The 11104-nt window shown below is 40.9% G+C and overlaps 1 protein-coding gene across 5 annotated transcripts in view; it reads left to right on the top strand.

Moving 5' to 3' along the window:
- LOC105025596 (D-amino-acid oxidase) overlaps nucleotides 1-11092 on the top strand; it is an 11910-nt gene extending 818 nt beyond the window's left edge. For 2 of the 5 annotated variants that reach the window (XM_010896381.5, XM_010896377.4), the window contains exons 2-11: nucleotides 4664-4859; nucleotides 4993-5107; nucleotides 5759-5835; nucleotides 6020-6085; nucleotides 6408-6462; nucleotides 7493-7597; nucleotides 7678-7760; nucleotides 9562-9679; nucleotides 10208-10306; nucleotides 10395-11092. In XM_010896381.5, coding sequence (XP_010894683.2) covers nucleotides 4666-4859; nucleotides 4993-5107; nucleotides 5759-5835; nucleotides 6020-6085; nucleotides 6408-6462; nucleotides 7493-7597; nucleotides 7678-7760; nucleotides 9562-9679; nucleotides 10208-10306; nucleotides 10395-10520 — 1038 coding nt within the window. In that variant the 5' untranslated portion in view covers nucleotides 4664-4665 and the 3' untranslated portion in view covers nucleotides 10521-11092. Of the gene's footprint in view, nucleotides 1-157; nucleotides 1361-1785; nucleotides 1939-2790; nucleotides 2894-4304; nucleotides 4329-4663; nucleotides 4860-4992; nucleotides 5108-5758; nucleotides 5836-6019; nucleotides 6086-6407; nucleotides 6463-7492; nucleotides 7598-7677; nucleotides 7761-9561; nucleotides 9680-10207; nucleotides 10307-10394 lie in introns of those variants that run through there. The other 3 variants (XM_020052708.2, XM_010896378.5, XM_010896379.4) reach the window with 3 other exon arrangements.
- The last annotated feature ends 12 nt before the right edge of the window (nucleotides 11093-11104 follow it).

Here is an 11104-nt window from a genome sequence, read left to right on the forward strand (position 1 = left end):
ATTGCTCTACTGACTCCTTGTGGTATGTCAGGTGCTTGCCAGCTCAAACGTGGTAGTTGACCAGAGAATATGCTCTCCTTCAATCACATATTGTGCTGGTGAGTAATTTCTGGTTGAGTAAGCTGTCATAATAAGAATGGCTTGACCAGATGTGCACTGAGATGCATATTTTGATCTTAAACTCTCCTAAAACCTGCTGTGGAACTGTTGTGATAAAGCAAATCCATTACCAAATAGGGAGGAGAGAAAATATTGACAAAAAAAAAAAACACTTGGAATGTCCAAAATTAACTACATTTATACTTTACAAGTAGAGTTTCTGGGGCTTGGTTTAACTCTTTCTGGGGCTTGGTTTGCACAACATTTTATTTTTGTGGAAATGTTCTGAAGTGCTGTGACTTTACATCTGAAAGATCCTGCAGCTTCAAATCAGGCCACTGAACTAAGACTGTTGCAACAGTCTTCAACCATCTCAATGTCGCCCTGCTTCTTCACACACTCCACTGGCTTCCAGTTGAAGCTCATAACTGCTACAAGGCCATGGTGCTTGCCTACAGAGCAAGAAGAAGAGCTTCTCCTCCTTACCTTCAAACAATGGTGTTCCTGTACACAGTTCCAACACCATTGTGAAGTTTGCAGATGATACCACGGTGGTAGGCATGATCAGTGACAAAGACAAGTCAGCCTACAGGGAGGAGGTCAAGTGCCTAATGGCATGGTGTGCCCACAACAAGTGGGCACACCATTAGTTTTCTTTGCACAACAACGCAAAGAAAACTAAGTAGCTCATTGTGGATTACAGGAGGTCAAAAGGCTGCAGTCATGCCCCAGTTCTTATCGACAGCACTAAAGTGGAGCGTGTGTCCAGCTTCAATTTCCTGGGGATCCACATCTCCTAGGACCTCTCCTGGACCCTCAACACCTCAGCCCTGGTCAAAAAGGCACAGCAGCGTCTGTACTTTTTTAGGAGGCTAAAGGAGGCCCACCTGTGCTCCAAGATACTTGGGAACTTTTACTGCTGCACATTCAAGAGCCTACTGACTAACTGCGCCACTGTAACGGGTGGTGAAAATCGTCTAGCCCATCACTGGTGCCCAGCTCCCAGCCATCGTAGACCTCCAGCGCAGGGCGCACGGCATCTTCAGGGACCCTTCACATCCAGGCCACAAACTGTTTGCCCTCCTACCATCAGGCCGGCGGTACAGGTATCTTCATTTCCGCACGAGCAGGCTCAGGAACAGTATCTTTCCATCTACTGTAACCCTGCTGAATGCAGTGACACATCATTAACCATACCCCCCCTCCTCTCAGGGACCTTGTTGCACTACTCCCTTTGTATAACTGGACTCAGTTGTTACAGGTATGTGTCTACCTCAGAAACTCCACTGCTGCTATCCCTGCATTTCAGTTACACATGACACTTTGCACCTTCAATTTGCCTTCATTGCACATTTAGAATTGCCATTGTACTTGCATTTTTGTTGTTACATATACATGTTCACCTCGGAGACCTCATTGCTGCTATCTTTACATTCCGGTTGCACATGCTACCTTACCCCTTCATTTTGCCTCTATTGCACATTTAGAATGAAATTTAGAATTGCCATTTGTACCCGCACAACTATGTATCCCACATGTAACATACAATATACTTAATACTTTCTCTGCCCTTTTCTATCTGCACTTCTGGTTGGATGCTAACTGTATTTCATTGTACTGTACTTGTTCAATGACAATAAAGTTGAATCTAATCTAATCAATGTTCAAATCCTACATCCCTACCAGGCTTGATGATTACCTGACAAGTCTAATCAGATGTGCTAGATCTGGAATAGAACAAATACATGGAGGGTTGGCTGGGGGTCCCTGAGAAGGATGACTACATCTGCTCTCAAGTTATGTAGAGTACAAGCTTTGTTCAAACAGGACGGAGCACAGGTACTTATCCAGGCATTTGTCATTTCACTTCAGGACTACAGTAACTCACTTCTTCTGCCATCACCCTGCAACTAATCCAGAGTGCCACAGACTGCCTGGTGTTCAACTTTCTAAAGTTTTTCCACATAACCCTACACTCCATGGACCTAAAGTTCAACCTTGGATTCTCTACTACACTACAGTACTTAACTACCTAACAGCAAGAGAAACTAACCAATCACTACTTTCAGGAAATGCACTGCCAAACATCCCATCTTAGCACTCCAAATGGTGGAACTAGCTTCCCCTAAAATTTAAGATATTTAAAAACCACAAGATAATTCAATAAGAGGCATGGATAAGGCTGATGAGCAGCGATTAATCAGATTTACCAGATTTTTTCATGTACACCAGGGAGGCGACACCAACAAAGTTACAATTGTTTGTTACAAGCTGTGTTGAGATTGTAGTGCCTTGATCAAGAGTCATTCTGTGCATGGGCAACTTTTGGCACCAACCAAACTCCATAGCGCGCTAAAGGTTAGCTTCACATACCCAGGTAGTGGTTTTCCCCTCTACTGTCACTCTTCTCTTCCCTAAAATAAAACATGACTTCTGTCAGCAAACGCATGATGTGGCTGGCATTGTAAAATGCTTGAAACAACAAACCCAATGTAGGTGTCTGTTGAGTGTCTAGTTTTAACCATATGAGCAGATAGCGTTCTAAATAAGAAATTTCGATGACCACTGACCACTCTTGCTTCGCAAGTCCTAGTAATAACGAATAATAAAAACTATTCGTTATCCCATAGTTGTAACCTAATATATTATATAGTTATAAAACAATTTCGTTCCCACAGCTATTAACTAACCAAGGCTACCATGAGGGATTGTACCATTGACGTTTTTTTACATTGAACCATGTGACGCGATAAGTTTGAACTCAGACTGTCACGGGAACAAGGCAAATTCGAAGGTAAATACAATTTTCTAGTCTCTGTAATGATTTCTAATTGACTTTCACCACTCCTGTGTAGCTTAAAATGCTGCATCCAACAATCCGACATCGCATTTTCGAGAATGTTTACCACTTCAAGTTGCATCAAAAACAAATATCCTGCTAGATACAGACAACGTTAGAAGTTGGTAGCCAATGTACAAACTGCTTAAAAGTAAATTCTGTTATTGTGGAACAGTTGGATAGCGCACATCTGCTTTAGTAGCCTACTAAGTCAGGGAGCAGCAATTCAGAATTCCAGCTTTGCAAACGTTCTAATGTCAAAATACATTGGGAACTTACTTACATATGGAGTTTTGTTTGTGCGATAATGTATTCCCGTTACTCATGGAGTTTAGTTATATTAGGTCACCAAATCTATATTACAGCACATCGCAGAGACTTTAATGTGCATTCGAGTCTTTTCGGTGAGTCGTATACAAATCAAAGTCGGTTGATTTGGCTCCCAACCCGGAGTTTTTCAAAATGCTTAAAACACAAGGTATATGATTAAGTAAAATTCTCCAGTGTAAATGTGCAAAAGTTGTCTAGAATTATTTGTGAAATCCACGTTCAAATAGGCTGTATCTTACCGGTCTTTGGATCCCCTCCTAAAATGTTTTTCCATCTGACCCCACTGAAAAACAAGGACCAGAATGCGCTGCTATGGAACATTAAAAATGTCAAATTTCTGTAAAATTTCGGGATGGGGAATGTAATTAATTAGAGAAATGTAATTAGTTGGTCAAAAGTAGAAAGCCCAGACATCTGTTGCTTGCTGTATTTTCACTTAGGAATTTCGAAATACTTCTCGTAAATGTCAAAATTACGAGAGCGCGAAAAAACATCATTTGCTTGCAATTCGAGTTTAATTTATACCTATATATTGGAATTCCAACTGTAACATGTGTTCAAACGCTAGTGTACAAGCTTGTCAAACAAGCTGTCAAACATAAGCTTGCAAGCATGTACAATTTGATATGTTTAAAATCCCATAATCTGCAGGGAACAGGTTACATTTTATAATTTTTAAATCCTTTCATGCCATCCAATTTCTAGATGGGTTGCCAGGTTTCATTAACAATATATTGCTCAATCACCCGTGGACTCCACAAAAAACAAAGACTATTTTGCCCATAAAATCCCTGTCTGTGAATCAATCCGACCAAGCCCATTTTTACCCGCACACAGTTATTTATACTTGCCCCAACAATGCTGCTTTTAAGTTGATATAATTAGTTAGCCGAAAGTAACTGGTATATTGGTCATATTCCCCTCCCTTCAGCCTTATTGCTTACTTATTAACTGGGTGTTTTGAATCCTGAATGCTGATTGGCTAAAATCCGTGGCATATGAGACCCATCACATCACTTTTCACTGCTATAATTAGCTTGGTAACGGGTCAATAAGCGCAGTAAGTTTGTTTTCTGTGTACTGCCATAGGTTTTTCATCGATTATTAACATAGTTAATTATTAACTTTTTTATTGACATAAAAATGTTATTGTACATTACACTATTTACAATATCAGATTATTTAAATTAATTTGTTATTCTCAAGTGGATGTACAATTTGACATTGTTCAAAGAATGGATTGGTATCTGTTTCTGAGCAGAAGCATGTAAACCAGCCATACAAAATGCAAGCAAATCTAATGTTATTTTTAGTGAAATAACATAATCATTATTGATTGTAATTGTATATCATAATGTTACACTATTAACAAACAGCTGCTCTGTGTATCTTCAGACATGCGCGTGGCAGTGATTGGAGCTGGGGTCAGTGGCCTGTCCACAGCTCAGAGCATCTTTGAACAGTACCACTCTTTAATCATTCCTCTGACCATTGAGGTATACGCAGACCGCTTCACTCCTCTGACCACCAGCGATGGGGCTGCAGGATTCTGGCAGCCATACCTCTACGACAAAGGCAATGTCCAGGAGACGTGAGAGATTTCTGCTTGGCACTATGATTTCATTTTGTTTATTCATTGTATCTGTAGTCATGTCATTAAGTCATTAGAATGTCTTAAAATGGAATGCTTACACTTTGTCTCTGTGCATGTGGACTGATTTTAGTAAATGGTGTAAGGAGACATTTGACTATCTGCTGAGTTTTCTGCGTTCCCCAGACTCTATCAAAATGGGTATTTTCCTCCAGTCTGGCTACAACCTTTGCAGTGAGTCTGCACCAGTGAGTATTGTGTATCATGATAAACAGCATTCAATAGATTTACACTCGGATAACATTGGACCATGTTCACTTGGCCACATCTTATCACTCAAATTACAGGGAGGCAAGGTCTAGTAGTTGGATCTTTTAAGCTTGGATCTTTTAAGCTGATATAATTATGCAATAAGTCCTGAAGGATAGTAATGGATTTAAACAAAATGACCTGTTTTAGGGTATACCACACTTTACCACAGGCAACACAGAATGCCTGGATATATCCCTTAGCTGTGGAATATAAACCATATACCACAAATCCCCATTTTCTTGTCATGCTTGTGGTACACAGCTACTGCATAAACTTGAGTCCAAAGTCAATAGTCATTACCATATAGCAATGGTTAATCTTAGCAGTGGCTTCACTCAGTTTATTATGTTTGTATGTTCTGAAAACAGTCAGAATTCACACAGTCCATTTGCATTGACTGTTGTTCAGAACCACAAAGACAGATCCATGTAGTTAGAAGACATGGTGACCGAATCCCAAATGGGTCTCATTGTCACCAGGCTAAAAGATAATGAATCACCTACATCACATTCACTGCCAGCATGATCATGGAATGTAATGGAAATGGATAAGGAACTAATAACTATATCCACCCTCCTTTATTACAGGATCCCTCTTTTAAAGATAGTGTTCTGGGCTTCAGAACGCTTACAGAGAGAGAGCTGGAACTGTTTCCTGGATACAGGTACTTTGTTGAGACAAATTTGCTTAGCTGTTGTTGCATTAGTCATGGTCACTCTTGTTATCTAATTGTACACCATTCAAGACTTAAAAATGAGTCTGTTATGCAACATGTAGCAGGATCGGTTTGTCATTGTTTTTGACATTTACTGTCATTCTCCCCTTATGCATTTTGGGGACTTTTATAGTTATGGGTGGTTCAACACTGCTCTCATGGTGGAGGGAAAGACATACTTGCCTTGGCTGATGGACTGGTGAGGGATTACTTATCTTATCAGTGATATACCAAAAATATTAACAGATTTCAGAACTTGCCATTTGGTTGTGTTTCAGTTTCATAAATAATACTTTGTATTTGTATTTGAGAATAACTGACTATTAGCTATTAACAGCTGTGAGGGTAGTGTGCAATTGATATCATTCAAGTTCAAAGATGTTTGGCGCCAACCTGTAGTGTATAATAATTTTGAAATAATTAAATTAGGTTACATTTGGGTACCCTGTTTTACTTAATTTTCTATATAAATGTATACTGCTTTAAAGTACATATGGCAAATCGCAATTTGTAATTTCTAGGTTACGAGAAAGAGGAGTGAAATTTTACCAGAGGAAGATAGAGTCATTCAAAGAGGTGAGAATTCTAAATTACTTTAATGTAGAAGTGATTGTTTGGATTGGGTTGTGCCAAGGTGTCAGGTCCTGGCTGGGATGCCTCTAGGCCAGTGTTTCCCAATCCTGGTCCTCAGGACCCAAAGGGGTGCACGTTTTTGTTTTTGCCTAGCACTCACACACCTGATTCAAATTAAAGACTTGATGATTGGTTGATTATGTCAATCAAGTGAGTAACTGGTAAGGCAATGTTTGAATTAGGTGCGTGAGTGCTAGGGCAAGAACAAAAACATGCACCGTTTTGTGTCCCCAGGACTAGGATTGGGAAACACTGTTCTAGGCATCTCTATGCGCCCGGGGGGCCACAGCTAGGGTCTGACCATGAGGATGCCTCTAGGCATCTCTGCGCTTCTGTTTTCTGTTCTCCCCAATTAGAGGCAGCTGCACCTTGTTGTCTCGGATTGGGGACCCTATTTAAGTTGCTCTTGTTTCGCTTTAGTTTGTGGTTCATTGTTTGTGCTGCTTGCCTCAGTTCTTGGTTGTATGGCGCCTTTTTTTTTTTTTGGAGAAGAACATTAAAAGGATGTTTACCTTTGACACCTGCGCCTGTGTCCTGCCTCCACGACTGTGACACAAGTGCCCAAAAATCAGTGCTGTTTTTTCCAAGGCCTTTGCTCTGTTTTGTGCCAAGATAACAGTAATTTGGTCATGTTTATATCAATTTCCATTTAATCCAGGCATGTGTTTTCCTTACCTAACTTGAGTCCCTCACACAGTACAGTGCATTCATGCTCAGAGTGTAGCTCAACCATATTAGTTTAACCTTGTGTTTACTTTTAACAAATATCCTGAATGTATTAATATCCAATATCAATAGTCAATGAAATCATATAGACCTTTCCAGAGAGAGGGAGGGTTTAGGCCTTAATAAAACCATGTTATTCATGAATATCAGCCATGTTTATTCTAGCTCTACCCATTGAAACTGCTAAATTACAATAACAAAAAATGTTCACCTCTGCCTTTTCTTAATTCTTGTCTGTTGAGGTCAGCTTGTAGACAGTGGGGTGGACATCATCATCAACTGCACAGGGGTGAGGTCAGGTGACCTCCAGTTTGACCCTGAACTCACACCAGGCCGTGGGCAGATACTAAAGGTCAGACTGCAAGGTTGAAAGTTCAGTGTAGTAATTACATGAGGAGCATGGCTGACCCTATTCCTCCTAATCTGTTTTAGGTGCAAGCGCCATGGTTAAAGCATTGGATCATCACCCACAGTTTCACAGCTGGAACCTACAATGCACCATACATCATACCTGGGTAAAGTATATGAAAGCTGTTTCATGTTAATAAAGAAGTTATTCCAAATTGTATTTTAAAGTTGATAAACATAGTAACAGTGTCAAAGTAAACTGTTTCCAAAGTGCTCCAAGGTGTGGGGTTACCATGCTCTAGGTTCTCCTGTGATTGCACAATGCCATCTGTTGGTAAACATCGGCACCAGAAGGATTGGTGCCAGCGTCGTACTCCTTCCAGGATGAGGGAGTAAGCACCGGTCTCCTCCTTAACATTCATTCCTGACGCCCTAGTGTTGTTTTGAAAGAGGAAACCTGCTCTCCCCTTTAGTTACTGTACACTGGCTATTCAACTTGTCCCTTAGCAGAGGCACAGGAAAGCATTTCGGGAAGCAAGGATTTTTGTTAAAGATCAGGACGGAAAGATTTCATCTCGCTGTCTTTGATGATCGTCGTGCCCATTGATCTGCTATAGATGTGCCCAATTCCTTCTCTGGGTGTGCAACTTCCAACGGTCCAGGTGTTTGCATTTTTCCTAAGGTACTAGCCTGGTTGAGGGACCCCAGCTGATCTTACAGTTAGTCCCCATGGGCAGACTTTATCATGCAAGGTGATCCCAACAGATGTTTCTCTGGCGGATGGGGTGCACAGTAGTCTGGGCAACTCAATGAAGGGACCAAGGTCAGTTGTGCAGAGCACACTGCACTTCAGTCACCTGGAGTTGTTGCCCAGTGTTCTAGGGCTCTGGTTTGGACCAACAACTTGTCAGTCGTGGCGTATTTCAATAGACAGGAGACCCATTCTTTTTAGTTGTTGAATCTGGCCTCCATATAGTGAGATGGAGCCACATACAGTATCTTCCCGGTCTTCTAAACCTGGGCGATGGGGTTTTCGTGAAATGGACTCCACCATCAAATCCACTAGATCAGAGTTTCTCAACCCTGCTCTTGGGCGCCCCACTGCCCTGCATGATTTAGAGCTCTCCCTGCCCTGTCACACCTGATTCAAATGATCAGCTCATAATCAAGTCCTTCATGAGCTACATCAGGTATGTTAGGGCAGGGAGAGATCTAAAACATGCAGGGCAGGGGGGCGTCCAGGAGCAGGGTTGAGAAACGCTGTATGTACAAGTGAAAGACATGATGATCAAAACAAATGTATTGTTCCTTCCTAGTTCCTAAATGGGAACCTCTTGTTGCTGCAGGAGCTGTCCCAGCTGGGTACATTTTCTCTATGTTGAAGGTGTCTTAGCGGCTATGTCAGCATACTGCATGTCCCATCTCTTGACTGCACAGTTTCTGTAGGATCTGCCTTGTCTTAGGCCAGATTTCAGACCGAATGCCATGGGGTTTGGCTATGGTAATATATACGCTCTGCATATCTCTTTTTGAACCAGGGATGTAGAAGTCAGTATACAAAACCAAACTGCTTATGGCTCTGACTTAGGCCAAGCATGTTATTCCATGCATAATCTGTACACCCCTTCTGTTATTAGTTTGCATATGGTGATTCCAAAGTGAAGTTGATTCCAAAAGCAAAATTCAAACTTGCATGTATTGTGTCATACCAGTCTGCCTTTAGAGCTGGTGTCATTTTTACACCTTGCCTTTGCTTTGTTAGAGCAATGGAAGGTAAATGCCCTGTGCGCTGCGGGAGCATAGTGCATGTACGTGGATAGGACCTGTGGTCATTCTTGTGGCTATTTGTGGAAGCTCATGCTGTCAAGTCGTCTCTCACCTGGCCCGTCTTTCAGTAAATGAAGGTGTTTGGGTTAGTTTGCCTAAATATTCAGTCTCTTTGAATTAACATCTACCCTGTTTCTGTAGAAGTCAGTCAGTGGTGGTTGGTGGCTGTTTCCAGATAGGGAACTGGAGCGAGCAAAACAATTCTGAGGATCACCAGAGGATCTGGGAGGCGGCCTGCAAGCTGGAACCCAGCCTTAAGGTTAGAGGTCACAGACCATTTGAAAAAGGCCGGACCTTGAATTGTCACAGCATCTGTCTTCTGCTGTTTACACTATATTGTTTAATGTGGATAAGACATAGAAAGCATGTACAGGTTCAGAATAACTATATTATCTAGCTCCTCTCTATATTCTCAGTATGCCTAGATAAGTTTGTTCACAGTAGATTTCACAGCTATTGTGCACAAAAATGCATTGTAAAACACAAATAATGGTTTCCAGAGATTCTGAGGCAAATTCAATTATTTATTTATTGCTAAAACCCTTTAGGCCCCAATTTTAAAAGACACATTTTATAACATTTGCGTCCATGAATTAATTTGTATGTAGCGACAGCTGTGAAAGTCATATTCCCCAGACTGTTCACTTTCAGAATATGTAACCAGTTTGTGTCTTTTATTAATGGCAGAACTGATTACCTTAATTGTGACAATATCTGTCTACTCTGTATACTGATGTGGAGCTGACACAATAGCGACATCATCTAGTTTCATCCCTTGTCTTCTCAGCATGCCCAGATAGTGGAGGACTGGACAGGGCTCAGGCCTGTTCGCAGTAAAGTTCGACTGGTGCGAGAATCCATGCAATCTGGACAATCCAAATTTGAGGTGAGCAACCAATGTGTTGTCTGGCTAGTTTAAGTTACCCTGTAGATTAGCAGTAGATAGACAAAACATTGATATTTGGCTGTTTCAGGTGATCCACAACTATGGCCACGGAGGGTTCGGATTGACCATCCACCGAGGTTGTGCCCAGGAGGCAGCTAGGCTTTTTGGGGAGATATTGGAGCTGAAGGACTGGGTGCCAAAGTCTAGTTTGTAAAGCAGAATTAGCATCAGTAGCACTTCAATTTTAACATCATAACCGTTTATATGGAAACCCACAGAGGAGGACAATCCTGGACCTTCAGATAATAATCATGTCTAAATCAGAGGTTGAATAGTAGTTATCTTGATAAACCCAAGATCAGTTTTCTTTAAACACAAAGGGCCAGTTACAAGGACGCATCTTAAGCCTAATCTTAGATGAAGAAGTCAAGCTCAATGGATTGTGGACCTACGTTTATACTGGTTGAGTATATTAGCTAATAGTATATAAAGATGTAAGTGGTGAATATATCCTATCTATTAATTTACATTATATTTTGACAGGACTAGGCTTAGTCTGTGTCTGGGAAACTGGCCTAAAGACTACCAAATGGCTGAATGCCATCCATCGGCATAGCTTTTAATGAATTTGCCAATTGTCTTTGTTTTATAATCATACTATTAAATAATGTATCTAATGAAATTTGAAGTTACACTTTTATAACTACAATTTAATTTTTTGCTAAAATGCATACAAAACATATTGAAAATACAGATGTTAAAATAAAAAGTTTAAATATCTTGAAATAATAGTAAATC

The sequence above is a fragment of the Esox lucius genome, chromosome 13 (assembly GCF_011004845.1).
Source record: "Esox lucius isolate fEsoLuc1 chromosome 13, fEsoLuc1.pri, whole genome shotgun sequence".
NCBI lineage: Eukaryota > Metazoa > Chordata > Actinopteri > Esociformes > Esocidae > Esox > Esox lucius.